This window comes from Podarcis tiliguerta (assembly GCF_965153285.1).
Source record: "Podarcis tiliguerta genome assembly, chromosome: 13".
NCBI lineage: Eukaryota > Metazoa > Chordata > Lepidosauria > Squamata > Lacertidae > Podarcis > Podarcis tiliguerta.
The window spans coordinates 38,683,276-38,709,808 of NC_139546.1; the positions used below are offsets into that span (position 1 = coordinate 38,683,276).

A 26,533-nucleotide genomic window follows, 5' to 3' on the forward strand; every position below is an offset into this window, starting at 1 on the left:
GGGCCCGCATTGTCGCTTAGAGAGCTCCAGGCGTAAAGCGCCTGGTGCGGTGCATGCTGGGAGAAGGCCACGGCTTTACCTTCATAGCTCTGGAGCCCCTAACCTGACTTAAAACGGGCGCTCACGCGGGTTCTCCGTCTCCTAGCAACATTCCGCCGCGCTGAGCGGCCTCTCGCGAGCGCCTTACGTCACATGACCCAAGGCGTCATATTCCCGCGCCACCTCCGTACGACAGTGACCCCCTCTTTTTTTTTAGTTTCTTGTTTTAATCCGAAGAATTCACTTCCGGTTTGGGCCTTGGACGGTTGGCGGGACCGTTAGTCGCGGGGGGGGGGGGAAGGGCGCGTGGGTTGTGAGCGCGAGTTCTCGCGGTGGCGGTTGTCATGGCAGCGGCTGCGGGGCCTGGAGGAGGCGAAGCGGCCTCGGCCTCCGCTGCCGACGAAGGCGGCGGCGGCGGCGCGGACAGGGGGAGCCCCCCCGGCTCGGACCCACGACGCCTGGGGCCGGGGGGGCGAGAGGAAGAGGAGGCGCTGGGGCAAGGCAGCGCGGGGGGCCCGGCCAACCAGAGCCGCGCGCCCTCGTCGTCGCCGCCCCCCCGCGAAGCCGAAGTCACCGTGGAGATCGGGGAGACTTACCTGTGTCGGCGCGGGGACGGGACGTGGCGTAAGTACGTCTCCAGGACAACAGGAGCGGTTTCCTTATCTCCCCCCCCCACCAAAAAAAAAATCACCTCCTGCTCGTCCCCAGGACAGTGGTGGCTCCGTCCAGGTGCCGTTGGTCTCCCCGTCAGCCCCATCCAGCATGGCCAGTGGTCAGGGATGATGGGAGTTTTAGTCCAGCAGCATCTGGAGGGGTCCACAAGCTCCTCGCTTATGCTATATCACCGAGGCTTCCATGACCCTGCATTACTCCTTATGGCAGCTGTTGTTTATTCAAAGCTTTTCTTCTGCTGGCAGTCGTAGTTGTTGTTTAATTTTGATTGTTTTAAACATTTCCAAGGCAATCATTCCAGGGTGTGGGGGGGGGGAGCCTAATGAAACCCATGGCAAAGTTATATCGCAAAGCAGCAAAATGGAACAAAATAGAATGTGTTGCTATAAAATAAAAACACTTCACCCAATCAAACACAAACATGAGGTCACTACTAAAAGATTCTGTTCTTGGTGGACATCAGCCGTCCCCTCAGAACAAGCAGCAGGTTATCAAAATGATGACCTGTGGCTGTGAACCTGTGCCCACTAACTTAAGAGTATACCTCATTAAATGCTATTGGACATCCTTTTGGGACGTACACAGGTGTAGCCAGTGCATACAGTATTCTAGTTCTTCCTGTGTTGTATCATCCCTTAAAGTAGCCTTTTCAGAGAGTACTGTAGAGTTTTATGTGAAGCCTTCTCCCTGCATACCTGCACTCCTGCAACATTGTGGCTCCCAAAATCAAGGGTATATAGGTTGGCTGCCCTTTTCTTCTGGAGTGCCCAATCTGTATTTTTCCGCAGTGTTTTTGCCACATTTGGATCTGAAAGATTCTTATTAAAATACACAAATAAAAATGGACTAAGGTACTTTGGCATACTTCCATTTTGTGCCTATTACTTGGAAACTTTTAAAATTCTGTGATATATTGAGCTCTACTGTCCAGTGCAGAATAGTATATTTTGGCTACTCAAATGGGCTCTTGTTTTGACAAAACATGCACACCTGCATCCTTGACCAACTATTACAGGTCCTTTCCACTTTTGCAGCTTGGTTGTGAGGAGTTTGGCTGAGGTGTGTCAGAGTGAAACACTGTTACTAGATTCTTTTTTTGGTCTTTCCTAATTTGAGATTAACCATATTGAGTGTTGACTTTCTTCCAGATTCTGCAGAAGTGATCCAGTCGCGGATCAATGAGCAAGAAGCCAGGGAGGAGTTTTATGTGCACTATGTTGGGTGTAAGTATCTTTTTGAGGTTCTCCATGTCTGCTGATGTGGTGAGGAGGAAGTGTGAGATGCCTTTATGGTCCAGAGGTAGCCCGCATGATGTCCCCCCGATGTTGCTAGACTCCCATGCTGGCTGGGGTTGATGGGAGTTGTAGTCCAGCAACATCTGGAGGACACCACACAGGCTACTCCTGGAATAAGAGCGGGTAATTCCTTCCTAACCCATTCCAGAGTCCCTGTTACGTTTTACACATGCAACAAGACTTCTCAAATGTTGAAACTTATACTGAAATTACGTATTTTTCCAAGTATCTTACACTGAGCGAAAAAATTACCAGCAGCCTAGATGAATAGACAGATTTTTAAAAATATGTATTTTGTGGAGGTTTCCTAAACATTATTATTATTATTATTATTATTATTATTAATTATTTGCCCAGGAAAGGAGTGAAGTATCAAATAAGGAGATTAGCAGTTGCACTCCTGTGTTTTATTCCCTTTCTGCAAGAGAAAAAGACATGAAAATTTTCTTGAATTTACATCCACTGCTGTCCTGAATTCATTGCAACTAGTGTTAAATGCCATGTTCTTAGAGGTGATCTTTTTAGTAAGCTGGGCAGATAAAACACCTGAGAACTATTAGAGTGATACTGTTGTTAGTAGGAGGGAAAATGATCTCCAGTTGTTTAGATCAAGGAAGGATGGAATGGGAGATGTTTTAACCTTCAGCTGAATAACGTTTGAAGAAGCATCTTCGAACTCTTCTTGTGATTGGTGGAAGATCCAAGACTGATACATATTTCTTCTCCTAATTGCAGTCAACCGGCGTCTGGATGAGTGGGTGGACAAAAACCGCCTGGCCCTCACTAAGACAGTAAAAGATGCAGTACAGAAGAACACGGATCAGTACATGAATGAACTGTCTGAACAGCCAGAGCGCAAGATCACTCGGAACCAGAAGCGCAAACATGATGAAATCAACCATGTGCAAAAGGTGATGCCAGAGGATACACGGCTGGGGAGATTGAACTGTGCTCTACTACAGAGTGTCAGTTCCAAGGCTGGAAAAACCCAGGGTGTCTGGTTGTACCTCTGGAGCTATTCCTAACATCAGTTTGGCAGTAGGGGATAGCATTTTTAGGGAGTCTTGTCCAATTAGGAATTGAACATTTGGCCACCTTGCTGTCTTTTTCCACTGCAGACGTATGCCGAGATGGATCCCACCACAGCAGCTTTGGAGAAGGAGCATGAAGCAGTGAGTATTCACTAGCACTTGACCTGTCTTGTTGCCAAAATTAGGTAGAGAAAAGAGCACAGCTGTGTTTCGTGGCTCCAGCTATATTTCTCTCTCCTCAGATCACCAAGGTGAAATACGTGGACAAAATCCATATTGGGAACTATGAGATTGACGCTTGGTATTTCTCGCCATTCCCAGAGGACTATGGGAAGCAGCCCAAGCTGTGGATCTGCGAGTACTGTCTCAAGTACATGAAATTTGAGAAGACTTACCGCTATCATCTGGTATGCAAAGGGAATGGGTGCTGTTGGGGGTGTGGGGATAGAGGTGTATGAGTAGACCTGCCTCCTTAGTTAATGTTTTTATTGATGGACCACCCTGAAGATATCAAGAGTTTCAGAATTAATTTATTTAAAGTGTTTCTATGCTTTTCAGGTGGTGGACTTCACAAAGCTGTTTAAATAAAAATATTAAAACAATAAAGATCCATAACATTTGAATAATAAAAATTAAAAAGACATGGGTGAAGGAAACCCTTTTTTTAAAAGCCTGTTTCTGCTGCTTTTTTCTTCCATCCATAGAAGATGGTTTGTCAGAAGCTGCTGCATTGGTAGTCGAGGAAGGGAGAGACCACAACGGGGAGCTGGATGTTGATAGCTTACCAAGCTGTTGGTTTTCCCCTCCCTTCAGAAGGATATTATTCAATTTCAATAATTCTAATACCTATTTATTCATGTGTTACAACTAGGAAAACTAAATGAGCAGTACCAATCTCAAATAAGAAAAGTAGAGGCTGTTGGCCTTACCAGAACCCAGACAATTGAGGAAATTGTTGAAGCTGTATTGTATTGAGCAGCCCAAGCAGTGGAATTGCTCAGAAAAATGCAGATTCATCTCTCTCTCTCTCTCTCTCTCTCTCTCTCTCTCTCTCTCGTTCAGGGACAGTGTCAGTGGCGGCAGCCGCCAGGGAAGGAGATCTACCGCAAAAATAACATTTCAGTGTATGAGGTGGATGGCAAAGATCACAAGGTAGGGGTCCCAGCTTTTGTTTTTGTTTTCTGCTGCATCAGAAACCTGTTAGTTGCTATCCAACCTATCTTCCAAATAATTTCAGAGCCATGCCTCTACAAATATCAGCCTAATCTCTCCCAACAGGCTATGAATAGTCATTAATATGTAAGCTCCTTCCAGAACTCCTCTTACTGTATCTTTGTGATTGAGGCAGCTTTTCGTTTCTTGATTTGGGAAGACTTGCATGGGCAAGGTTGGAGCACTCACATATAGAAAAGATTTCCAGTAATGGGGCTTAGTGTCACTATCTATTCAGAAGGGAGTGATCCAGTATAGAAACAGCTTTACCCAATCCTACTGGTCATGTGAAATTGAGGGCCATCACTGCCTACGTGATGAATGGGAATTTTAGGTTGCTTACAGAGTACTCAGTGATATCCTAATTACAGGCAAGATAATAGCTGAGAGCAAAGAGCACCAATATTGTGAGAGACCATTCACCGCAAGGCCTGTGAGGTATGCCAGAGAACTTTTAACATGGAAATGGCCCAGAAGATCCACTTTCTCATGTAGAGCCCTGACTCTGACCCTTGGCTTGGTTGGTAGGCTTGAAAACATCTAAGAGTACAGACTTTTGCAAGTTCAGACATTGCAGTATGTCCTCTTGATTTATTTATTTTTATGCGTGTAACTTAATAAATTGGGGAGATTTGATCGCACTCTGTAACTTCATTGAGGATTTTCTTAGAACAAAGTTGCAGGTTGAAATGAAATAATGTTTTCCCGAGAAGAGGAGGTATTTAAAGGTTTTGGGGGTGTCCTCCGTAGGGCACCTCTTTCCCTGGACTGGGAAATGAACTTACACTCACTGTGTTCTTCTTGCTGCTGTGCTCTATTTATTTACTGGTGTTTGCTTCTCTCCCCCAGATTTACTGCCAGAATTTGTGTCTCTTAGCCAAACTGTTCCTAGACCACAAGACTCTCTACTTTGACGTGGAGCCTTTTGTCTTCTACATTCTCACTGAGGTCGACAGGCAAGGGGCTCATATTGTCGGCTACTTCTCCAAGGTGATGGCCTGGCAGAGGATGAGTGTTGGGAGAGGGTTCTAGCTGAACTTTAGAAGGGCATGAAAAGGAGGATGAGCAGTCATGATACTGCTTTTCTTAAAACTAGATTCTGAATCCAGTAAAAAATGAAAATTCTCATATGTCTGTTTATTTTGTATTACTTATTTTGCTTCTGCCGTGGATGAGAGGAGGGCGATTGTGTGCTGGAAATCTTCCACATCCTCCTTTTGAGTTCTGTGATATCACCAAAGTTACCTGTTTGCTAACATACTCAAGATAGTTCACAGTATAATGCCTTACAGTTGAATAGATGTAATTCCAAAGAGACGATGGGTGGCGTGAAACAGGAAAATAAGTGAATTTAAATACTGTGGCCACTAGGGGCGGAAAGATGCTAAGTGACACTTGCTTCCTGCTAGCCCAATAGAATAGCTTTGCTGTATCACCTCTCTCACTAATGTAACCAGATGAAATGGCTGCTGGTGAGAACAGATCTTGCTTTCAAAACAGTGAAAGCTGTGGTACTGAGGATGCATGAATCCTATGCCCAGTACAATATTCCCTGCTCCCTTGTTTCACTTCTTTGTTTGATTTTCTGCCACCAGGAGAAGGAGTCACCAGATGGCAACAATGTTGCCTGCATCCTCACCTTGCCCCCATACCAAAGAAGGGGCTATGGGAAGTTCCTCATTGCTTTCAGTAAGTTTCAGTCATGTGCAATAACCACCAAACGAAGTAGCTTCACAACCTCGCAATCTCTTCCAGTTGCTGGAAATGAGGATAGTGCCTTCACTTAACCAGAACAGACTAGAAGTAACTTGTGTAACATACGCCCTTGTATTCCACTTCAGTTAATCTGCTATAATTTGGCTTCCTCTGATTCTGTACTGTATCACCAGATGGAATAATGTTTTAAACTGTAATTGCTTTCATAAAGTTATAACTGCCTTAGAATGTTTTTGTTTTTTGAATATATAATACTTAATAGTTAATCTGAATTAGAACTTAGAATTTCCACCCTTAAAATTGCACTAACTAAAAGTGGGGAGGAATCTGCTCTTTTTAACATGTTGACACCTCTCACACTCTTGGTTAAGTTAAAGGGTTTTAGGGGTAACTGAGTATGTGCCCTAAGATCTTCTGGAGGGCTCAGTTGAGAGAGAGCCTTCTTTACTGGGTCTGAGCTTTACCTGGGGGGAGAAGCTGCAAAAGCATAGTTCTTGAGATGTCTGAATTCTGAGTTGTGACTGCTTCTTGACATTAATCCTAAAGCTCTTGTTCCTCAGGCTATGAGCTCTCTAAACTGGAAAGCACAGTGGGCTCCCCAGAGAAGCCCCTCTCAGATCTAGGCAAGCTGAGCTACCGTAGCTACTGGTCGTGGGTCTTGCTAGAGATCCTCCGGGACTTCCGAGGTACCCTCTCCATCAAAGACCTCAGGTGAGAAAGAATCCATCTTGCTAGTAAGATGTGCTGTTTTGAGTAACAGTGCCCTCTAATTCCTCATTGTTGCTGAGAAGCACATATGCTTCTGTGATATTCTATTCTGAGCAGCCCTGAGTGGTTTTCATATGACTTCCCAGTTAAAATTGCCAGTCACTGACCTTGCCTTGTTTTTCACTCCCCTACCCATTGCTCCCCCCCCCCACTCCCCGGTGCAGTCAGATGACAAGCATCACGCAAAATGACATCATCAGTACGCTGCAGTCTCTGAACATGGTCAAGTACTGGAAGGGGCAGCATGTCATCTGCGTCACACCCAAGCTGGTCGAGGAGCATCTCAAAAGTGCCCAGTACAAGAAGCCTCCCATCACAGGTACCATGGGAAGGGCAGTAGTTGTATCCTAGACCTGGCGGTGATTTACAGGAGTCTTTTAATCAAAAGCAAAGAATTGGCAGCCTAGTTCAAATCATTATGTGGCATATAAGACCTGCCCAAACCCCACTCTCTTGGATCTTACTGTTGTCTTTTGAGATCACCCTCTCAGGGTTTTAGAGTCGCTAGAGCTTTTGATTCCTTGTACACAGGCTGCAGTCCTCCAAACATCCTTTTTGTTTTGCTGACTTCCTTCCTAACAGTCTTGCACAGTCCCAGCTCTTTCTTTTTTGGCTCCTTTCTTCAGTTTCATGTTTTCCCCTTACACATTAAACTTCTTCTCCTTTAGTATTTTGAGATAATCAGAGATGGGCTTGGTGCATACTTCAGTCTCCTGCCATTTTCCTTATGCCTTATTCTTAATCTTGCCAAGTCTCACCTCATGTTAGTCTCCTTATCTCTGAGTTCCTCGTCCTTTTTGGCTTCCCTGTGACTTGGAACCTCCTCCCAGTTTTTGCCCTGCCCTGTATAAGGTTTTATTGCCATTCAAACTGACAACCTCATTTTCTCTGAGAAGTTGGACTGAAAACTGCTTACATAAGGAGCTAAACATTCCATTCTTTGTCACTCCACCACCTCAGCCAGTCTCGTCAGTTGCTTCACTTTAATAAGCACAATACAATACATATGAGAGTATCTTATATTGCATGTCTGCTGTAAGATCACCATATGAGTATGCAAATTTGGGGACAAAAGTTAACAGCAAAAGAATATCAGTTTTTCCCCCCAATCTTGTTTCAAGTCTTCAAAATATGTGGATACTGTCTGTCTATTTCAGAAACCATAGAGTGGAGATGTTTGTGACAAAGAATCAACGTGTTTCTACTTGTCCCTTTCAGTTAATACTGTATTCTTTCCTGTTACAACTGAGCTGGGATATAGCATGTCTAATTCCAGTCCTTTCTGCTGCTATAACATTTGCAATAAGATGTTCATATTCCTTGGAAGCTGAATCACCAGTGCAACTTAAATTCGGACAGGCTTAACTACTTTGCTTAATCAATTCTGAATGCAAACTTTATAGAGTATTTGTCTCCCCATGTGCAGTTCTCTACATTTAAATCTGTTCCCGGGATAATTGGGTAGTACCCAACTAAATAGATCCACTAGCTCAAGGGCTTCCCTCTCCCCATGCACCTTCCGTGCCCCCCTGATTCTGTACTGGGGATTCACCCTAACCCTCTGGAGCAGACATGGGGAAGAGTGGAGAGAAGAGGGAGGGGAATATCCTTTGTGCAGCCAAATGCTAGATGGATACCACCCATATCCTGCTTTTGCTTTGTTCATTCCGTCATGGAGTGTGCTAGGCATTGCTGAGTGCAAACACAGAACCACCTTGTGAGAGGTCAGGGAGTCAGAACCACTTTCAGTGGTTTCAGGTTTTGATCCCTGCTGAAAGAAGCATTGTTTGCCCCGGTGGGGCTGCTGACGTGCCAGTCAGTGCCAGTTATGTAAGAGGAGCTGCGGACAGAGTGCCAGTTTCTCCTTCTGAGCCTCTCTCTTTTTTTAAAGGAGCTGCTCGCTGTCAGTTGTTGCAGAGGAGCAATCTGCAGGGTGGGGCATGAAGGCTGATTATCAGCCACTTTCAAGATAAGCTGGAGTATCATTTGCTTCTCTGAAATGCAGTTGTTTCCAGGATGGGTAGAACAGCAAACAGGCTCTCATAGAAGCTAAAATGAATTTGTCTCAGTAATCAGTATTTGCCTTTATTACAATCCCAAGGCATCATTTCATTCATATTGCCATTCTGCTGCTTGTTTTTCTGAAGAGCATTAAAAAACTCTACTGGAAACAGTAGTGTTTTGAACTGGGATAGCCTTTTTGAGAAGCTTGTGTCAGCATTCTTAGCTGGCTAAAAGGCAGCACTGCTGCTTGTCTACCTGTCTGAAGTGCCTGCTCCACACCTATTGACTTTGCTTTTCCCTCCCCTCCTTCCTCCCCCTCCAGTGGATTCCCTCTGTCTGCGATGGGCACCTCCAAAACACAAGCAAGCCAAGATTTCCAAGAAGTGAAGGAGAAACTGATCTAAGCAACGGGAGCAGCTCGGCTTCAATACACATCCACCCTTCGTTTTAAGAGATTGTCTGAGGCATTCTTGTTGGTATTGCATTGATCAGACATGTCTTGGAACAGATGTTTTCAGGGTGGCGGGGAGAGAAGGTGTGTTAGCAGTGTGATGCCAACTTTACTGTGCTCCACTAGAGTGAAGACTTCCCACTTCCTCCCCCACCCTCATCTCACCTCCTGTCCCTTTCTGATTCTGCATGGCAAACTCCTTCCTTCTGGCGAAACCTGCTGTCTTGCTCTCGTAGGGTAGTAGAATTGGTGGCTTCCGTCTTAACCGGAAGAGGAAGGGGATACACACCTTCTCATCTGTTGTTTGTCACTGGCCCTGGAACCTTAGTTTCTGAGCTGCTCTAGCACAAAACCTTGGACTGCCTCTACTTCCATTGTCAGGCAGGTAGAGCAAAACAGGGGCAGTAAACACGCGTGAGGCAGTATTTGGGAAGCAGTTAGTCAGCAAAATTTCAGGTGGTGGTGGAGATTCGCTTTTAGCTATGACCGTTTGGAAAAAGAAGACTTGATTGTAGTTGCAATTTAGTTTTCCAGAGTCAAATTGCAATTTAGATCCATCACAGTCAAGAGTTTTGAGAGTGGCACGCCAAAGGAGGGCATTGTCAGAATTGTGCACAGAAGCGCTTCATGCTCCCCTCAGCAGATGAGAGCACGACTGTGCAGAGTTGGGTTTGAGGCTGAATTTAAAAGCATGGATTTCCAAGAAACACAGCAGCTGAGAAGTCACTGTGCCACACCTGACCCTGAGAATATCCCTGGCAGCTGTAGCGTAGTAGCTAACAGGGTATCTGTCCTTTTGGGTTGACCTAGTTGATTTTGATGTTCTGCGGAGACCCTACATGAAAGGGATGGTTCTCAATGCAAATATGATGGGGTGGGGGCTGTTACTTGCCACGGGGTTGTCGTCTTAGCCCAGGGGAATGTACAACCTCCAAACTGGAGGAAACCGAACAGTGGGATATTGTGGGTTAGTTGGTTCTGACAAGTTGCCCTACCATTGTATGAGCTACCTTTGCCAGAAATAAAATGAGAAGGAATTTTCTCAGAAGAATCGACATTCTCTTGGACAAAGCGCAGTGGAAGTAATGGAACCGAAGAGGGAGGCTGCCACTGTTCTTCACATCACCTTTCACCGATATGCTTGCACCCCTTCTACACTGGGACTAGTTCAAAAGGAAGTTGGTTTCAGTGGGGTGGGGCTGCATTTGATATTATGGGAGAAACTGTCCACATGATGGTTCTGCTACAGATATTAGATTCATAATCCATGTATGCAGTGTGTTTTCTTTTACTTTTCAAAAATATTTTAATAAATAAAACAACAAAACAAAGTATCTTTCTATGCTGCATGTGTAATGATGGAATTATGCTGAGCACAGGTTTGGGTGGGGGAAGAAAGTTCTGGGCAAGGTGTGGAGGCTTTAGGCCATACTGGAAACGTATATTCAGGATCCTGGAAATCTGCCACGGTCTGCTTTATTGCTGTACTACCTGTACTATGAAGTAAGAGAGCCAAAGCAGGCCCCTGTGGAGTGCAAGTGTGTCGTCTGATGTCCTGGCATCACTTGTTCATGTATATGTTTCTAGAATAGAAACACACAAAAACACACCATGAAGTGAGTGACTGCTTTAGAAAGTGAAGCAGGAATTCCTCTGACAGCCTTCCTTGATCTGTAACTCAAAGAGGCAATTCACATTCTGTTGTAGCATGGTGTAAGTTGTACCAGGTGAAATTCTGAATTTGGTGTAAGTTCTAAACCTGTAGGGTTCAAGGGAGTGATAATTCAACAACAACTGGAATGCTTAAAAATACAGCTTCACTTCTTAAAGTGCCACTGAACATTTGCAGAATACCTTCTATATGCCAGATTTCTTTCTATTTATTTTGTGGACTTGCTTCTTATTCAGCATTACTCACAGGATTTAAACAGGGTAAATTATATCGGGATTACCATTTAGGCTGCAATCCTAAACCCACTTACTTGGTGTGTGCCATTGAACCCAGTAGCATTTACTTATGAGTAGACATGGTTAGGCATGTGTTTTTTGTAGCATAAGCACATTCTAGTCTATATAAAGTAGTGGCACAATAAATGTGTTGTTAATTGTTAGAATCATGTCTTTTGTCTTATCATAATTAGTGTAGTGTTATTGCAGCCTTATCATGATTTAATTCCATGCAAGTGAAAGAACCAACAGCTTACTTTGTGGTGTCTCTAATTATTTTACAGTAATGGCTTAGTGGTGGTTATTAATGCAATCTTCCGCATTTTTATTGAGCTGTGAGTGTGTTCTGTGCAACTTACTGTCATGTTTAGTTAGGTGCTAAATATTTTTTTACAGTTGCCGTGCTTAGGTGTCCACAGTCCAATTCTATGCTCCTATGACAGTATCTTTGCCAGGTGGATAGGGCGGAAATCAGGCGTTAGCCTTTCCTGTGAACTTGGCTGCCATGCCACTGGGCCAGCTGTAACAGAATGCATGGCTTATGGAGTGCATTCTGTCTGTCACCTTAGTGACTATCTTGCTGGGACTCTGGTTAGTTCACTTTAAGTTCCAGTAGAAAATGGAGCAACTCCCATAAGCCTGTGAACCTGGTCTTATCATTATGCAGCCACTTCCAAAGGAATTTCCCCCCACCTCTGTACAAAGGTATTTCAAGTGTTGCAAGCAGCCCCTTAACATGCTGAATTTGTCTCTGGATTCAGTCGGCACTCGGGACAGTGGTGGAAGTTAACACAACTACTACCGTCACTTTAGAATTACTATTTGCTTTATTAAAAACCCTTCATTGTGAGAGCAACATCTGATTCTCATCCTTCCTAATAAACAAATAGATGCTTACATACTTATTTTTAAAAGATGTGCAAATACAGGTTGTCAGGGAAGACCAATAATATGTCTATGATTCGGCAGCAGCAAACTTGCGTAAAGCAGTCCCATTCCATCTCTGCCTCACATGCAAGTCATGCTGCATCATAAATAAATCTTCAAGCTAAGGCAGGACATTTCATTTAGCAGTAATGTTGCCCTGATTGTTTCCCACAACTTTTTATCACACACACACACACATATATATACACATACATACATACACATGCACACACTCCACCAGTGGAGAGATTCATTGATCACACACAGAAACATGTGAGGGTTACCATTCAAAGAATCCAAGCCAGTCAAGGGAAGTTGCAGTCCGGTCAGCACACAAAGATGACCAAGTCCTCAGCCAGGGGTCAAAATGTGGCAGCTAATTAAGAAACATGGTTCGGTCCCATCACTTCTCCATCTTTTCAGTCTGAGCTTCAAGGAGGCATCGGGAAAACATGATGTCTTAGTCGCCCCCAAACACACGTCAAGGGCGATAAGAATCCAGGAAGCAAAAAGCAGATTGGGTGCCATGAAGCCACCTGGAGCGTCACCTAGAGACTGATGCTGCTTCCACAGACACATCGCTGAGTGTCACTTCTTTAACACTGGTCTTGATCCAATCACGGTGGACAACTGAGGCTTTAACACAAAGGCTGCATCGGTTGGGCTCCCTACATGACACTCCACACTACCTCCAGCCAATAGGCAAGCTTGGAGAGGGGGTCCCCCCCCCCATGTCACCATAGAAGGGGGTGTTTGAGGGTATAGTTTATACCCAACTCCATGAGGTATTGGAATCAGTGGGATATCGGACAATGGTTTGAACTGGACCCTAAGAAACAGGTGAGGGAGCCAACTCACATTCCAGGATGAGACCAGGCAGCAAAACCACTGGTGTGCCAGTAGAATCTGTGTGGAGCCTCTCAGGACTGAAGCTGCGATGGTTAACACGAGCAAAGACCCCAAAAAGAACCACGAAGGCACCCTGTTACAGACTGGAAAGGGTGGAGGGAAGCTGAGGGGCGATAGCCAGAAGGCAGATTGAGATAAATGGATTTGGGTGAAGAATACATTGGTAACAATGGTGAAATCCAGGATTAGTGAGAACCAAGACCCAGAGAACAGATCAGGACCTGGCATGATGAGGAGACAAAGACAATGTGAGTCTGCCCTCAACAAAGAGGCAAGGAGGTGGTTGCCATTCATGGCTTCTGCAATTGTGCTGAGGCAGGGCAAGTTCTCCAGCAGCAGGCCCCGGGGATTGTCATAAATTAACACGTCAAAGGGAAGAATGTAAGGTATATATACCAAGCAGACCTCGAGTGCACATTGGACTGAACCTTCGTGGCTTGGTGGAACCGTCTGCTCCAGAACAAGGCTGCCATTTTGTAATCGTACCAAGAGCATCACATGCTTCCAGAGAGCAAAGCGAAAAAACCTGAGGCATGGCAGAATGTGAAATAGTGGGACCACCCACTTGAGCATGGAGTAGGAAGGGACTGCTCTGCCCCCGCTACACAATCAGTCATTTGGCCCACTGGAGGGATGATTCATAAGAAATAGTGGAAGGTCTGAAGGAAGAGGGCAAGAAGAGGCAGGCTGGACATGCAGGCCCAGGACGCAGCGCTGCCCGAGGCAGGGTTTGTTGGGTGGATGGGCCGGGACCAGCCTGGCTGAGGCTGGATGTCATCGTAAGGTCCAGGCCGGCTCGTGTCAGGAGTGTCAGAGCACATGCCCTCCTCCGAGATGGGCTGCACGTCGGAGGTCACTTGGCTGAGCTGCACCTCTGGAACATTTGCCTGAATCCAGTCGGCATAGGTTGAGATGCGGCTGTAGATACCAGGCCTGTTGGGGGCTCCACATTCGTCCCCCCAACTCACCACTCCGGCCAGCAGCCAAGCATTGCCAATACGACAGGAAAGGGGCCCTCCAGAGTCACCCTAGGAGGGGAAATCGTTATTAGATTGGGAATAAATAATAATAATAATTTATATGCCACCCATCTGACTGCATTGCCCCAGCCACTCTGGCTTCCAACTAATTATTAAACCACTGTAAAACAGAACACATTTAAAACTTCCTTATACAGGGATGCCTTCAGATGTCTTTTAAAAGTCATATAGTTGTTTATTTCCTTGACATCTGACTGGAGGGCGTTCCACAGTGCAGGTGCAGCTACCGAGAAGGCCCTCTGTTTCCCTGTAACCTCACCTCTCAATGAGGGAAACGCCAGAAGGCTGACTGTGAGCAGCTGGACTTGAGAATACTCATCCACAGGCAGCTATTTGGAAGGATCCAAGTGTGTTAAGGGGGTCGGCATTACTCAAAGTATACCCTCAAGAACTATTCAGTGTGGTCCCCACCTACATTGCGATGGAGAAACCCTAGCCCATCAGCCAATCGTAGCCTGCTAGGGCTTCCAGCTAAGCCCACAAGGCAGTTTTCCCAGAACCACCCTGAAATCAGGTGTCAATCAGGTGACATCAGCTGACAGGTGGGAGTTTGGTCCTGCTTAGCTCAGTCGGGTGAGCAAGTTTCCTGTCAGGAACTCATTGGCACAGTTGATCCCTGCAGAAATCAGGATCAGACACTCCCGCGCATCCGCTGAAGGGCAAGGAGTTCAATCCTGCTTTATGACTATCTCCTCCCCTACCCAGCTAGCCAACTTCGATAAAATCTCAGGTGGCTGACAGGTGGGTGAGTGATTTTGCTCACCTAGCAAATTTGGCCAGCCAGAGTAGTCAGGGAGGGAGAAAAAAGATCTGGCTCACTGGGCCAAAAAAGGACTCTATACCCTGTTCTACGTGGAATAAAGATGGCGCAGTGCAGGACTGGCAAGAATTTTCCCCAGCCTGTCAAATGATCACTTATAGTGAATTGCCTGAGAAGGGCTACAAAGTGCCCCATAACCAAGGGAAAAAAGGGGGCATAGTGCATGCTTATACAAGAAAAGAGGGTTCTAATCCATGAGTTGCTACAGCACTTTCTTTCCAGACATCTATGCAATGTATAAACAGGTCCTGGCTGAAACTAAACATCAAAAGGCCATCAGCCTTGGCCTTTTGTACAGTGCCGAATCTGGGTCTCACCGCCTCATACTAAAATGCCACCCCCTTTCCTCAACGAACGGGCATCCCCAGCCTCCCCTCTCCCCCTGCCTGATCTCACCTGGCATGCATCCTTCATCCCCTCAGCAAAGCCAGCACAGATCATGTCGTCGTGGACGGTGAGGGGATCCTCAGGATCAGGGTTTCGCCTGTACAGGCACTTGCAAGTGTCTAGCCCAATAATGGGCACTTCAAGCTGCTGCAGCGTCTTGGGTGTGGGGAGGCTTGCTAAAGGAAGAAACGAAACTCAGAGTCAGTGCCCAGATGTGGAGAAAGGCTGTCCTGCAGCGGGGACTGGTAGGGCAGGAGGCCAGCAGTAGGTGCAGCCAGCACCAATGGCGGGCAAAGGCGACTCAATCTAATTTTGTCCCCGTCTTCCTCTCTGCCAAGTTCTATGAGCAGCAACACAGTGTCAAAGGAGGAGGAGGAGGAAGCTGACAGCTGGTGCCTGGGCTGACTGGAAGCAAGGCTGCAGAGCAAGTGGGGGCAGGCTAAGGCAGTGGCGTAGCGTGGGGGGTGCAGGGGGGGCGGCCGCACCGGGCGCAACATCTGGGGGGGGCGCGCTCACACTCGCAGTGCTAAAATCAGTGCTAAAATCCACGGGTTAGGGGGCGCAAATTACTTGCCTTGCCCCGGGTGCTGACAACCCACGCTACGCCACTGGGCTAAGGGCAGGCTGAGGTTGGTGGGGCAGCTCCCCATTCACTCTAATGGACCAGCTTCTTTTTGTGTCCCGGGTGGCTAGGTGTTTGCCTTTGTGTTGGGAGTGCAGGTGGATAAGTGCCTCGTCATTCTGGAAGCCAGACTCCCTAATCTGCAGCTACGGACTCCTTTCCTGCAGCTGAGGCTCTGTCTGCATCAAGATATGGATGAGAAACAAAGGCACTCATCCCATATGCAGAGGCAACCATTGTCTCTTCACATGCCCCAGGCCTAAGCCTCTATGCTGAGATATGAAGGGAGGCCTTTTTGGGTGGAGGGGATGGAGGAGAGAGATGGGGACTGAGCCCTGACTGCACAAGGGAAACGTGGCATTACAGAGGATTAGCTGTGCCCCCCCCATTCCAGATGTGGTCGCATCACAGTGCCAGAACAAGTTCCATCACTCTAAGGACCATGACTCCAATAGGAAAAGAATTTCTTCCTTACTGGATACAAGCACGTTCCCCCAGCCGGTGACGGTACACTTCATGCCAGCCGGGAAGACGACAGAAGAGGCGGGCAGGCAGATGGGCCGGATTGTTCGGCTGTAGTTCACTGCCTTCTTGAGCTTCACCAGGGCAATGTCCCCTTTAGAGCCTTCTTCTTCCACGTAGTCAGGGTGCTTAATCACTTGCTCCACCTGCATAACTTGCAGGTCGTTTGGGGGGTCGTTCAGCCGATGGACACCCAGGACGACATCGTAGTCTTCAATTTCAGCCCTCCTGCAAAAAGGAGAGGAAACAATATGCTTGTATTAAAATGCATTTCTAAGATGCAAAAGAAGGTCGTTGCTAAGGGTCTAAGAATACCTGTGATAGGGATCACATATCCAATGGTAGCCAGACTGGTGTCTTTAGCACATGGGGAGGGAGAGAAAGCAACTGTCTTCCATTTAATTCTGCCCCAGAAACTAGTATTTAGAGGTGAACTTTTACTTAATGTGGAGATTCCATTTAACCTGCATGGAGAGCAGTCATGGATTGACCTTGTTTATGACATTTGTACACTGGCCCATAAAGTTATCTGGGAGGCTTATGATAAATAAGAAAACCATTTTGATACAAATAAGCCATGAAACCATAAATTCAAAAAGATAAATATGTGAAAAACAAAGTTCATCACAACACAGCCCAAATAAAGGCAATATATTAAAAAAAAAATTGAGGGACCCAGATTGCAAGAGTTATTTAGAAAATATTCTGAAACTAAAAATACCACAAATATAGCCACCAAGCAAGCTTTACTAGGAAGCCTGCTCCATTGGCCAGGGGGCCACTACTGAAAAGGCCCTCTCCCTGGTACAGGTCCATTCTACATGAATGTGTCTCCCCATTTTTCAGAAGCGATCTAGGAAGGACTGTCAGAACCATAAGAAGGGAAAGCAGAGACCCTGAAGTTGTTTGTTATCAAGTTAGCACTAGGCAGACACACAAGGGTATACTTTTGTCTGTCCTGGACTCTATACGTAATGATTAAAATCTAACAAAGCATAGTTCCTATGAGACTAAGCGGTGAGTTGGGCAGTGGGAAGGATCGGGTCTCCAGCGCAAATCTTGCCTCTACCATAGGTGGTGTTGAAAAAACCATTCTCTCTCAACCCTCACTATCTGAAAAATATATATAATAGCAGGGGCCCACCTTCCAGGGTCTTTTTCAAATTTCACATACGTTATCTTCTGGCAGTGCTTTGAACACTGCTCAGAAGCACCATGCAAATGCTAAAGCCAACATTTTTAGCATCCTCATCAGTAAACCAAGCTCTCGAATTATGAGAAGGCTGCAGAATAGTGTCTGCACGCCTCGCCAGCTTTCTATTATTTAAACCAGGCATAGGCAAACTCTGCCCTCCAGATGTTTTGGGACTACAATTCCCATCATCCCTGACCACTGGTCCTGTTGGTTAGGGATGATGGGAGTTGTAGTCCCATAACATCTGCAGGGCCGAGTTTGCCTATGCCTGGTTTAAACTTCCTATCCAAAAGGCATTGCCTGCTCTCTTCCCCAACACCCACAACCGCATCTTATTCCACGGATGCCTTGCACTTACGCAGGGAGGCAATGTGCCGCTGTGACTAGCCACTGGGGGGCAATGAGAGTCGCTCCGCAGAGGTGACGGCCGCTGCTGCTGCTGGTCAGGGATACCTGCCAGGGCCACTGTCCATGCTCGGCGTTCATGCCACCCATAATTCGCCCCATAGCGGGCACTCCACAGAATCCTGCAGACATAAAGACATTTTGCAGAGTGAAAAAGCGCTCCAGAAATCACCCACATCACATGTTCTTTTGTACACGACGATCAGACAACATGATGGGCTTGTGTACCCACGGCTCTGCATCATATTATGTTTCTCCTTCTGCGTGGGGAAGGGCCATGGCTCGCCGGAAGGGCATCTGCCTTGCATGTGGAAGTTCCCAAGTTCAGTCCCCGGGGTTTCCAGGTAGGGCCTGGGAAAGCTTCCGGCCAAAATCCCAGGCAGCCATCAGGACTCAATGTAAACAGCACTGAGTTAAACTGACCAAAGGTATGATTTGATATAAGGCAGCTTCCTATGTTGTTAGTTCATATAATTTATATACTGCTTGACTGTAAGAAGAACCCTGAATGTGGTTCCTATATGCTTCCGGTGTTCCCACCATTCAATAAGAGGTAGAAAAGGCATTCTGAAAATCTCTCAGAACTGCATTTTGAAATATGGAAGCCTAAATTTGTAGACCTTATATGGCTGCAGAGATGGGACTGAATGTGTATGCACAATGCCTACTGAAATCTCAGAGGCCATGGAGCTGACTGAAGAAGATTCCTACTGTGTTGAAGGCAGGGTTTCAAATGTCTGTAAAAAAGTTGCTTTCTACACTCTAGGAAGTGAATTTGGAACCTAAATAATAATTGGTGTGAGGAGGAGGAAGGGTTAAATTAATATGTGAGAAAACAGGGAAGGTAATCAATGTATGTCCATTGTTGGCATACTTAATGGTGTGCAGTGTTGTTCTTTTTAAAAAATAAAATAAAAATTCACACCCACTCATGCAAAATTCAAATATCTTACCTGGTTGGGTGCCGTTGGCTCCAATGGCGGCAGAGTGGGAGCATGAGAAGAATACTGTAAAATTAAAAAAGAAGTAGAGTTATAAAGACAAGTTGCAACATTTTGATTACAATAAAACAAACAGCACTTAAATATTCTCACATTTAAAAACAAAACAAAAAACAAATTACTTGAAAACTCATTCCAGCTATGACCTAGTTTGCACTTCAACACTAAGACGATCCTTAGCCTTAATGCAATGAGTAAACATGCTGCTTCCTGGAAAAGGATCATAGCTGCTGTGCTCCTTCTCTGCACCTCTTGTTGCTGTGTTGCTCTGAGCCAAACCATGGTTTGGCTTATCATGTCCAAACCCAGGCTCATGGTCTCTCTTGCTCCAGCAAAGGGTGAGCTATAACCAAGGTTTGTTCTAGGGTTTACAGATTATTGGTTTGGACATGCTAAACTATAGTTTAACTCAAAGAAGTGCAACAGCAGAACCAACAGAGGAGGAGCAGAGAAGCTGCTGCCATCCCCTCTCCAGGAGCCTGCATGTTGGCTTATCTGCTTTAAGCCATGGTTTAGCATAGCACTACATATGAACCAAGGGACGCAGGTGGCGCTGTGGGTTAAACCACAGAACCTAGGACTTGCCGATCAGAAGGTCAGCAGTTCGAATCCCTACGATGGGGTGAGCTCCTGTTGCTCGGTCCCTGCTTCTGCCAACGTAGCAGTTCGAAAGCACATCAAAGTGCAAGTAGATAAATAGGTACCGCTCCGGCGGGAAGGTAAACGGTGTTTCCGTGCACTGCTCTGGTTCGCCAGAAGTGGCTTGGTCATGCTGGCCACATGACCCGGAAGCTGTACGCCGGCTCCCTCGGCCCATAAAGCAAGATGAGCGCCGCAACCCCAGGGTCCCTTTACCTTTACTTTACATATGAACCAACATTTGTTTGATCAAGATCCCACTTTTATGTTTCTGTTTCCGAGTACTGTAATGTCTTTAAGAGTCACCAGGCCTCACGTTGTCTCAAGTAAACAAACACAAGAATCCTGTCCTCCACATTGATCTGTTACAATTCACTAAAACCCTTCCCCATCCTAGAGTTGCTGGAATATTTCTTAGAAATTTGGAGAAATCAAGCGGAGTGCTTGTTCCGATTGTGTGATTTCAGGCTCCAGAGTGAATGAGTGAGAGACAGATTGCTTCCTCAAGGAGAAAGAAAAATTCTGCACACAGGACAAGGCTAAGTGCAACCCTTCTTTTAACATGCTATTGTTTCAGTGAAATAGCATTCTGACTTGAAACCGGCATGGCATCCATAAGTGGTACAGCTTAAGAAAAGCTCTACCAAAATACCACTTGATTCTGCCAATCGTATAGACTGGCGCTTCAATGCCAGGTCAGAAAGGTCAGATAGTAAGGCAGGTATGTGCAAATGATCAGCAGTCAGAAATTACACTGGAATAACCTTCCCTCGCTGCTGCACCTCCAGACCAGGAAGCTGCAACTACAGAATTTTTCCTCTGTTGCAATAGGCACAGCTTGCCACCTGGGGAAAAGAAAAAGAGGTGGCTGCAAAAGTCATAGTTTCTGAGCACATCTGGCCCCATGCAGGTTTCATTTTGGAAATTACACACCAGGGGACGTTGTCATGCTGACGAAGAGAGAAAGGTGATTTCTCCCAGGCCTTTCTGACGTTTCCTCCTTAGGCTGTACTTTCTACAACCTATGAGAAGGAAGCCAGGGTGTGCCTCTCTGCTCCTGCTGCCCCAGTTTCTCTTGCCACAGCTGTGGCTTCCCAAGGATTTGTTTCCCGCCCTGCTTGTTGTCCTAGATTGGCTTTCTAAAATCCCGCAGTGTCGATGATTCCTGGGAGATGAGTCTGAGCGGACTTGGCAGAGCATCCAGCCAGCGAGTCACTGGGGACACGGAGAGGGAGAAGAGGGGAACCTGAATAGGCAAATGAGAATGAAGAAATTCTTGACAGTTTCCTCCCCAAGGGCATCATCAAGGATAAGGCTATATTTAGCCCCTCTACAAGGCTTGAGTTGTCAAGGCTTGCGTTTCCACACATTTTTGTTTTTCAAATGTCAGCCGCTTTGTGCTTATGAAAAAATATATATGATGGACAGCATTGGCCATTTCATTTCCTGACTTTTTTGTTAACGCAAAATTGGGTGTCTGAGCAAACTCCCACTGCTGATCCAGTCTTATCCATTTGTATATTCGCCTCTTGTCTCCATCGAAGTTGGTGACCATCTTATGGCATTCCAAGGAAGGTCTTCCTTTTGGCTTCTAAGGAAGCATTGCAAACTTTCAACCAACTGAATCTCTGCCTTTCACAACAGGTCAGTATGCAGACAGGAATGGGAAATTAGTATTTCTATGCTGTCCAAAACATCCTCTGCCTGTTTCTGCACCCTGAGCTGCAGTTAAGAGTAAGGATGGGGAACCCGGGCCTCCAGATGTTGTCGGTACTCCCATCAGTCTCAGCCAACATAGCTAATGGTCAGGGATGGGAGTCATGGCCCTCCAGATGTTGGTGCCCTCTAGGTTCCCTATCCCTATCTTAAAGACACAAGAGCAGGCCAGGTGGTTTCTTTCTGGTTCTCTGGATGATCAAACACTGGGCAAGCAGATATCTAAAGCTCACCTCAGAGCAATATGGTTTTGTCACAACTAATCTGAAAACTGAAATGGCTCTTTGAGGAATAAAGAGCACCTTAGCCATTAAACCCCAGTGGTCTGTTTGTTGACCTCCTCTTTTATAATTAAAATATGACTTGGTGCCAAAGTTTACATGCTGTTGCCACAGCAAGTCCCTTGAGGTCCTACTAAGTCTGCATCATAAGTTTCCAACTTAGAAGGGGCCAACGCTCTAGGGGCTGCTGGTTCTAATCTGGAAAGGGCATCTTCTGGTCAAGCTGGTAAGAGTTTTGCGCAATTTACTTAATTTTTGCACCACAAAGGGGCTTATGGAATTAAAACAACAATTGAAATAGGAAGTATGCAGAATTATCAGAAGCACAAATCAATCGGAAGGAGTAGCAGATAAAGCCACATCCAAAGCAACATTAAACAAATACAAGTGTGGTATAAAAGGCAGGCTGAAACAAAGCAAGTCTTCAATAAACCCTAAAAGAAAAAGGTCCAGCAAAAATTCACAGGGAGAGAGTTTTGCAGCACCACTATTGAAAAGGCCCCGTCATGGGAACTCTGATACAAATAGACAAACAATGCCTAAGCCACATTTGATGCCCAAAGCATTTTTCTCTCTTCTTAACAGATATTTGCGGTTGGCCTCATCTTGTATCTTCCAGCTAAGTAATGTTGAACACGAGAATTAGCAGGTTTTGAACTGGGCTCTCAAACATGAAAATCCTCTTGCAAGAGGCCCAGTTGTGTTCTGTTAGTACTTTTGAGCCACCAACTCTGACCTCCCGTGACCGTGCTTTTAAGTGAAAACAGATAGCAACCCTCTAGGGGGCGCTATATTCAGCATGCACCTAGTCTCCATTGGCCCTCAAAATATCCTGGGCTTGGCCCAGATTTTGGTGGACTTACTCAGCTGAAGTATCAAAACAACAACAACAGAGACCTCCACCCACAAACCGACACCAAGAAAGGCCCCACAAAACAAGCTGATTCCAGGCATCCTGGCCAGTCCTCATACACACACTGCTTGCTATTTTGGCTCTGCCATCAAGAGGTTGCGGTGAGATGAGCAAGTAGGACATTTAAAAATAGAGGCAGGCCCAACTGGTTGGGTAACCTACCAATGACGTCCGAGCCTGCCCCACCCTCAGAGACGAAATGTCACAGAAAGAAACCAGCCTGAACTATCCTTGCCCTCTTCCTCTACCCCACCTCCTGTGGCTCAGCCGTGTCAGCCAGGGCACACCTGCAGGACACCAAGCAATTGAAGGTGCCCTTCTCAATTCATCTCCAGGGCAAATTTGTGCCGTTCAGTAGAGTTCCCATCAATACACTTCCAACATGTCACATTTTGACCTGGAAAGTTCCAGTTTGCCTTGTTCTCTTTCTAGAGAACACCTTTCACAGCTACGTGACGGGCAGAATTTCAACAGGTGAAGCTTTACGGGAAATGGAGTTGCAGTAACAAGGAAAGAAGCCCCACAGTAAAAATTTCTGTCTCTCTGTTAGGAATGTGGAGGATGTTTACAGGCGATGCCGTGAGGGATGTATTAGCAGAGATTTGCTGAAGAACAAAAAAAGCTTTAGGAGGAAACCCGAAGAGAGGGCAATCCCCCCAAACAGCTCCGTGAAGTCCAAATGAGCTCATTGGCAACAGACCAAGCATCTGTTGAGAGGGGAACAGGGAGCCTAGGGCAAGGGAATGGGGCATCCTAGGAAAAAGACATGACTGACTAGTATCCTGAACAGCAGCATTACAGCTATTTATTGCAGGTTCTACAATAAACTTGAACTAACATGATTCTGTCCTGCATGCTTTTCAAGTTTCACTGTGAATATTGAAGCAAGTTTCTAAGAAGAGAGGTGCCAGGAGGTGCCACTCTACGATCCCAGGGATAGAACCTGGCCATAATTCTTTAGCGGTAAGAAAGAAGTACTCTGCACATGCTCAGAGGTGGCCTTATCATGTTCTAGGGAATGGAGCATTGCTGCTGAATTCAAGTGTCAGAATGCCACCTTAATAAGCCTTGGTCAAATAAGAAATTCCAGACGAGAGACCCTGACTCTTGTTCCTTTATTACATTTGGAAACAGAGTCACTCTTGCCAGAGGCTGAGGTCAGCACTGGACCCACACCCCAATGAACAATTTGCACAGGTCATATTCTCTCCCTCTCTTACACACACACACACATATATATACCCTGAACTCCACTGTTCGGCTTCCAGCCACTTTTCCCAAGGGTGTCAGGTTACAAAGAGTTTCGGGGTTGTTGGAAGATAGATAACGGACGTTTCACAAGTGGGTTGTGTTGTTTGAAAAAGAGTGTTGACGGAGCAGCAACAAAAAGGCTTTATGCCCTTTGGCTCCTAGGCCAGATTTGTCTACCAGCTGTCACTAGACCCCACTGTCTTCCCAAGCCTCTGAGAAAGGACTCAGCCCTAAAGTCTTATTCTTTGACAAAGGAACAACTAACACCAGTTCTCACTTATCTTGGAGAAGACAATAGGGTGTTTCAGATTAGACTGTATGCCTTCCATTGAGCACCATCGTAGATAACTTTTCTATATCGAGTTGCAAGCTTTTCCTCCCTGGCAGAACTCCTGTGCTTTTAACAGCTGCATGGCAGGAAGAAATTCAGCAGGTGCAGTCCTTTCCAGTATGAAGTCGCAGCACGAATGATGAACAATTCACTTATGCAGTTTCTCCTGCTTTCCATTAAAGTCACAGGAGCTCCAACGGAGGGGGGAGAAAAAACCCACCATGGCAAAGTTCCCCCCCTCCTCCTTTACTTGGGACAAGTTCCAAGGAAGATACTTCTCTTCTTCCCCTTCCCTTTCTCTGTGTGTTTTCCCAAGACTGAAAGGACCTTTGTCCTCTAGGAATGTGGCACCTATTCCACCCCCAACCATGCATACACTGCTTTCAAGAAGGAAGGAAAGAAAGGCTGGGGGGTGTTTCAATTCTGCACTTTAAAAGGCCATCAGACCACCAGTCACTGTGCGCGCACACACACACACACACACACACACACATACAAACACACCCCTACCTCCCCTCCACACATAAACAGAACCTGCTCCCCAACCACCAACTTAAGCGTGCCATGCTGGCTTGTCATATGTTCCATTATTTTCGAGGATTCCTTTTAACAGTTGTCATGGTTTCCCTCCTTACAATTTAACAGTGCAATAAAACTCATCTAGGGGACATAATGGATCATCATGCGTGCTGATAAATTTTGGGGTGTGTTTGTTTTTTTTAACAATTTGGCACTGCTCCGGAGTTCAGTTTGAAGCTCTACATATGTCATGCGGTGATGAATTTTTTAAAAATGGTGCGAAGCCACAAGCCCCGACAAGAATGCCGTTGAGCATGTCCAGAATACCATTTTTTGTGTACAACAGCTACACTCCGGCTCTGCAGATCCCAGCTACAGGGGTGGCCAGTGCTAAAACAACAGAGCTTCCAAACCAGGAGTCCCCACACCTCCCTTTTGAGATTGGCATATATAGCCACAGGTTACTATGGAGGAAGAATGAATCACTCCACAGATACCATGACAAAACGCCATGTTATCCTACCGCCACCCCAATGCATAACACAGGATGGCTCAGCTTGGGGGTTGCCTCAATGTCCTCTGACCAAATCACACAGGCTAGGCTATTGCTCCAAGCAAGCAGGTGACGGGGAGCCTCAAAAGGACTTGAAACTTGGCCCCCATTGCATCGCACCTTCGCCACGCACACTTCCAGACAGCCCAACAGTTGGAAAAGGCCAGTTTGCAGCTCTTCCCCCTCGTGCTTGCCAAAAGCCGCCACGGCTCTGAAAATGGGAGTGCAAGAGATGGGAAACGACCGGCAGGCGAAAGGGCTGGGCGCGGGTGGCGGGAACGCAGCGCCCAACCCGCACCCCGGTGCTGGGAAAGGAGGAGGGAGGGAGGCAGGCTAAATCTCCGGCGAGAGAGGCGCTTCTTTTTGCCCGGTACTCACCAGAGACGAAGAGCAGGAGGCCCAGGCCTCCCAGCAAACTCCCCATTTCCTTTGGTCCCCGGTGCGTCGCTGAGACCCGCAGCTGAAGTCAGGGGCGCAGGTGTGCGTGTGTGCGCGCAAGGGAGTGAGAGCGCGCCAGGTGAGCTCCTCCAGGTAGTCCGGCCGGCAGGTGGAATGAAGGAGGGAGGCTGCGCTCGGGACTCTGCCTTCCTCGGCTGATGGACAAGTTACCCAACCTGTTGGTGACGGGACGGGCTCCCAGCCAGAGCCAGTCAGCTGCCTCTCCTGTGGCTCCTTTGCATGTTTTTACCTTGCTCACCTGCCTGCTCAGGCTCGGCGGCTTCGCCCCGCCTCCTCCTCTGAACTTGGTGACTTTTTCCAGGCCTGCCACGCCCTTGTTGTCTTGGGGGTGGGCAGGGGGACTACAGCTCCCATCATTCCTAGCCAATGGGGCCAGGGGCCAGGGATGGTGGGAACTGTGGTTCAAGGAGGAACTTATGGTCTTCAAACAAAAACATCTTGGAGGTCCCTGGCCACAGGGAAGTTAGGCTGGCCTCAACCAGAGCCAGGGCTTTCTTGGCTGCGGCTCCGATCTGGTGGAACTCTCTGTCACAAGAGACAAGGGCCCTGCGGGACTTGACATCTTTCCGCAGGGCCTGCAAGACAGAGCTGTTCCACCAAGCCTTTGGTCAGGGCGCAACCTGACCAATCCTCACAGAACACTAGCCCAATGGTTGCCATTAATCTGATTTGAACTGATTTTATAATGAAATGATTTTAGAATGTTGTATCATTTTACTGTTGTTAGCTGCTCTGAGCCTGGCTTCAGCTGGGGAGGGCAGGATATAAATAAAAATTATTATTATTATTATTATTATTATTATTATTATTATTATTATTATTGGCATCTGGGCAGCCAAGTACTAGCGTGGAAGGAGGCAGGAGCGGCCCACCCAACATTTTAACATAAGAAGGCCCATCTAGTCCAG

The 26,533-nt window shown here is 46.5% G+C and overlaps 2 protein-coding genes across 2 annotated transcripts; one reads left to right on the forward strand and one right to left on the reverse strand.

The window, feature by feature from the left end:
* Positions 1–214: 214 nt before the first annotated feature.
* KAT8 (lysine acetyltransferase 8) lies at positions 215–10,522 on the forward strand. The gene is made up of 11 exons (XM_083409124.1): positions 215–663; positions 1,860–1,934; positions 2,742–2,917; positions 3,125–3,178; positions 3,280–3,444; positions 4,100–4,189; positions 5,099–5,239; positions 5,845–5,938; positions 6,526–6,676; positions 6,898–7,052; positions 9,060–10,522. Exons 1-11 carry the CDS (start codon positions 384–386, stop codon positions 9,122–9,124), a joined length of 1,446 nt encoding a protein of 481 aa, XP_083265250.1. The 5' UTR covers positions 215–383; the 3' UTR covers positions 9,125–10,522.
* A 1,421-nt stretch (positions 10,523–11,943) lies between these two features.
* On the reverse strand, positions 11,944–25,882 carry PRSS8 (serine protease 8). The gene is made up of 6 exons (XM_083409130.1): positions 25,545–25,882; positions 18,916–18,969; positions 17,916–18,084; positions 16,316–16,590; positions 15,228–15,394; positions 11,944–13,999 (listed from the first exon to the last, which is right to left on the reverse strand). The coding sequence occupies exons 1-6, from the start codon at positions 25,588–25,590 to the stop codon at positions 13,610–13,612; spliced, it is 1,101 nt and encodes a 366-aa protein (XP_083265256.1). The 5' UTR covers positions 25,591–25,882; the 3' UTR covers positions 11,944–13,609.
* Positions 25,883–26,533: the final 651 nt, after the last annotated feature.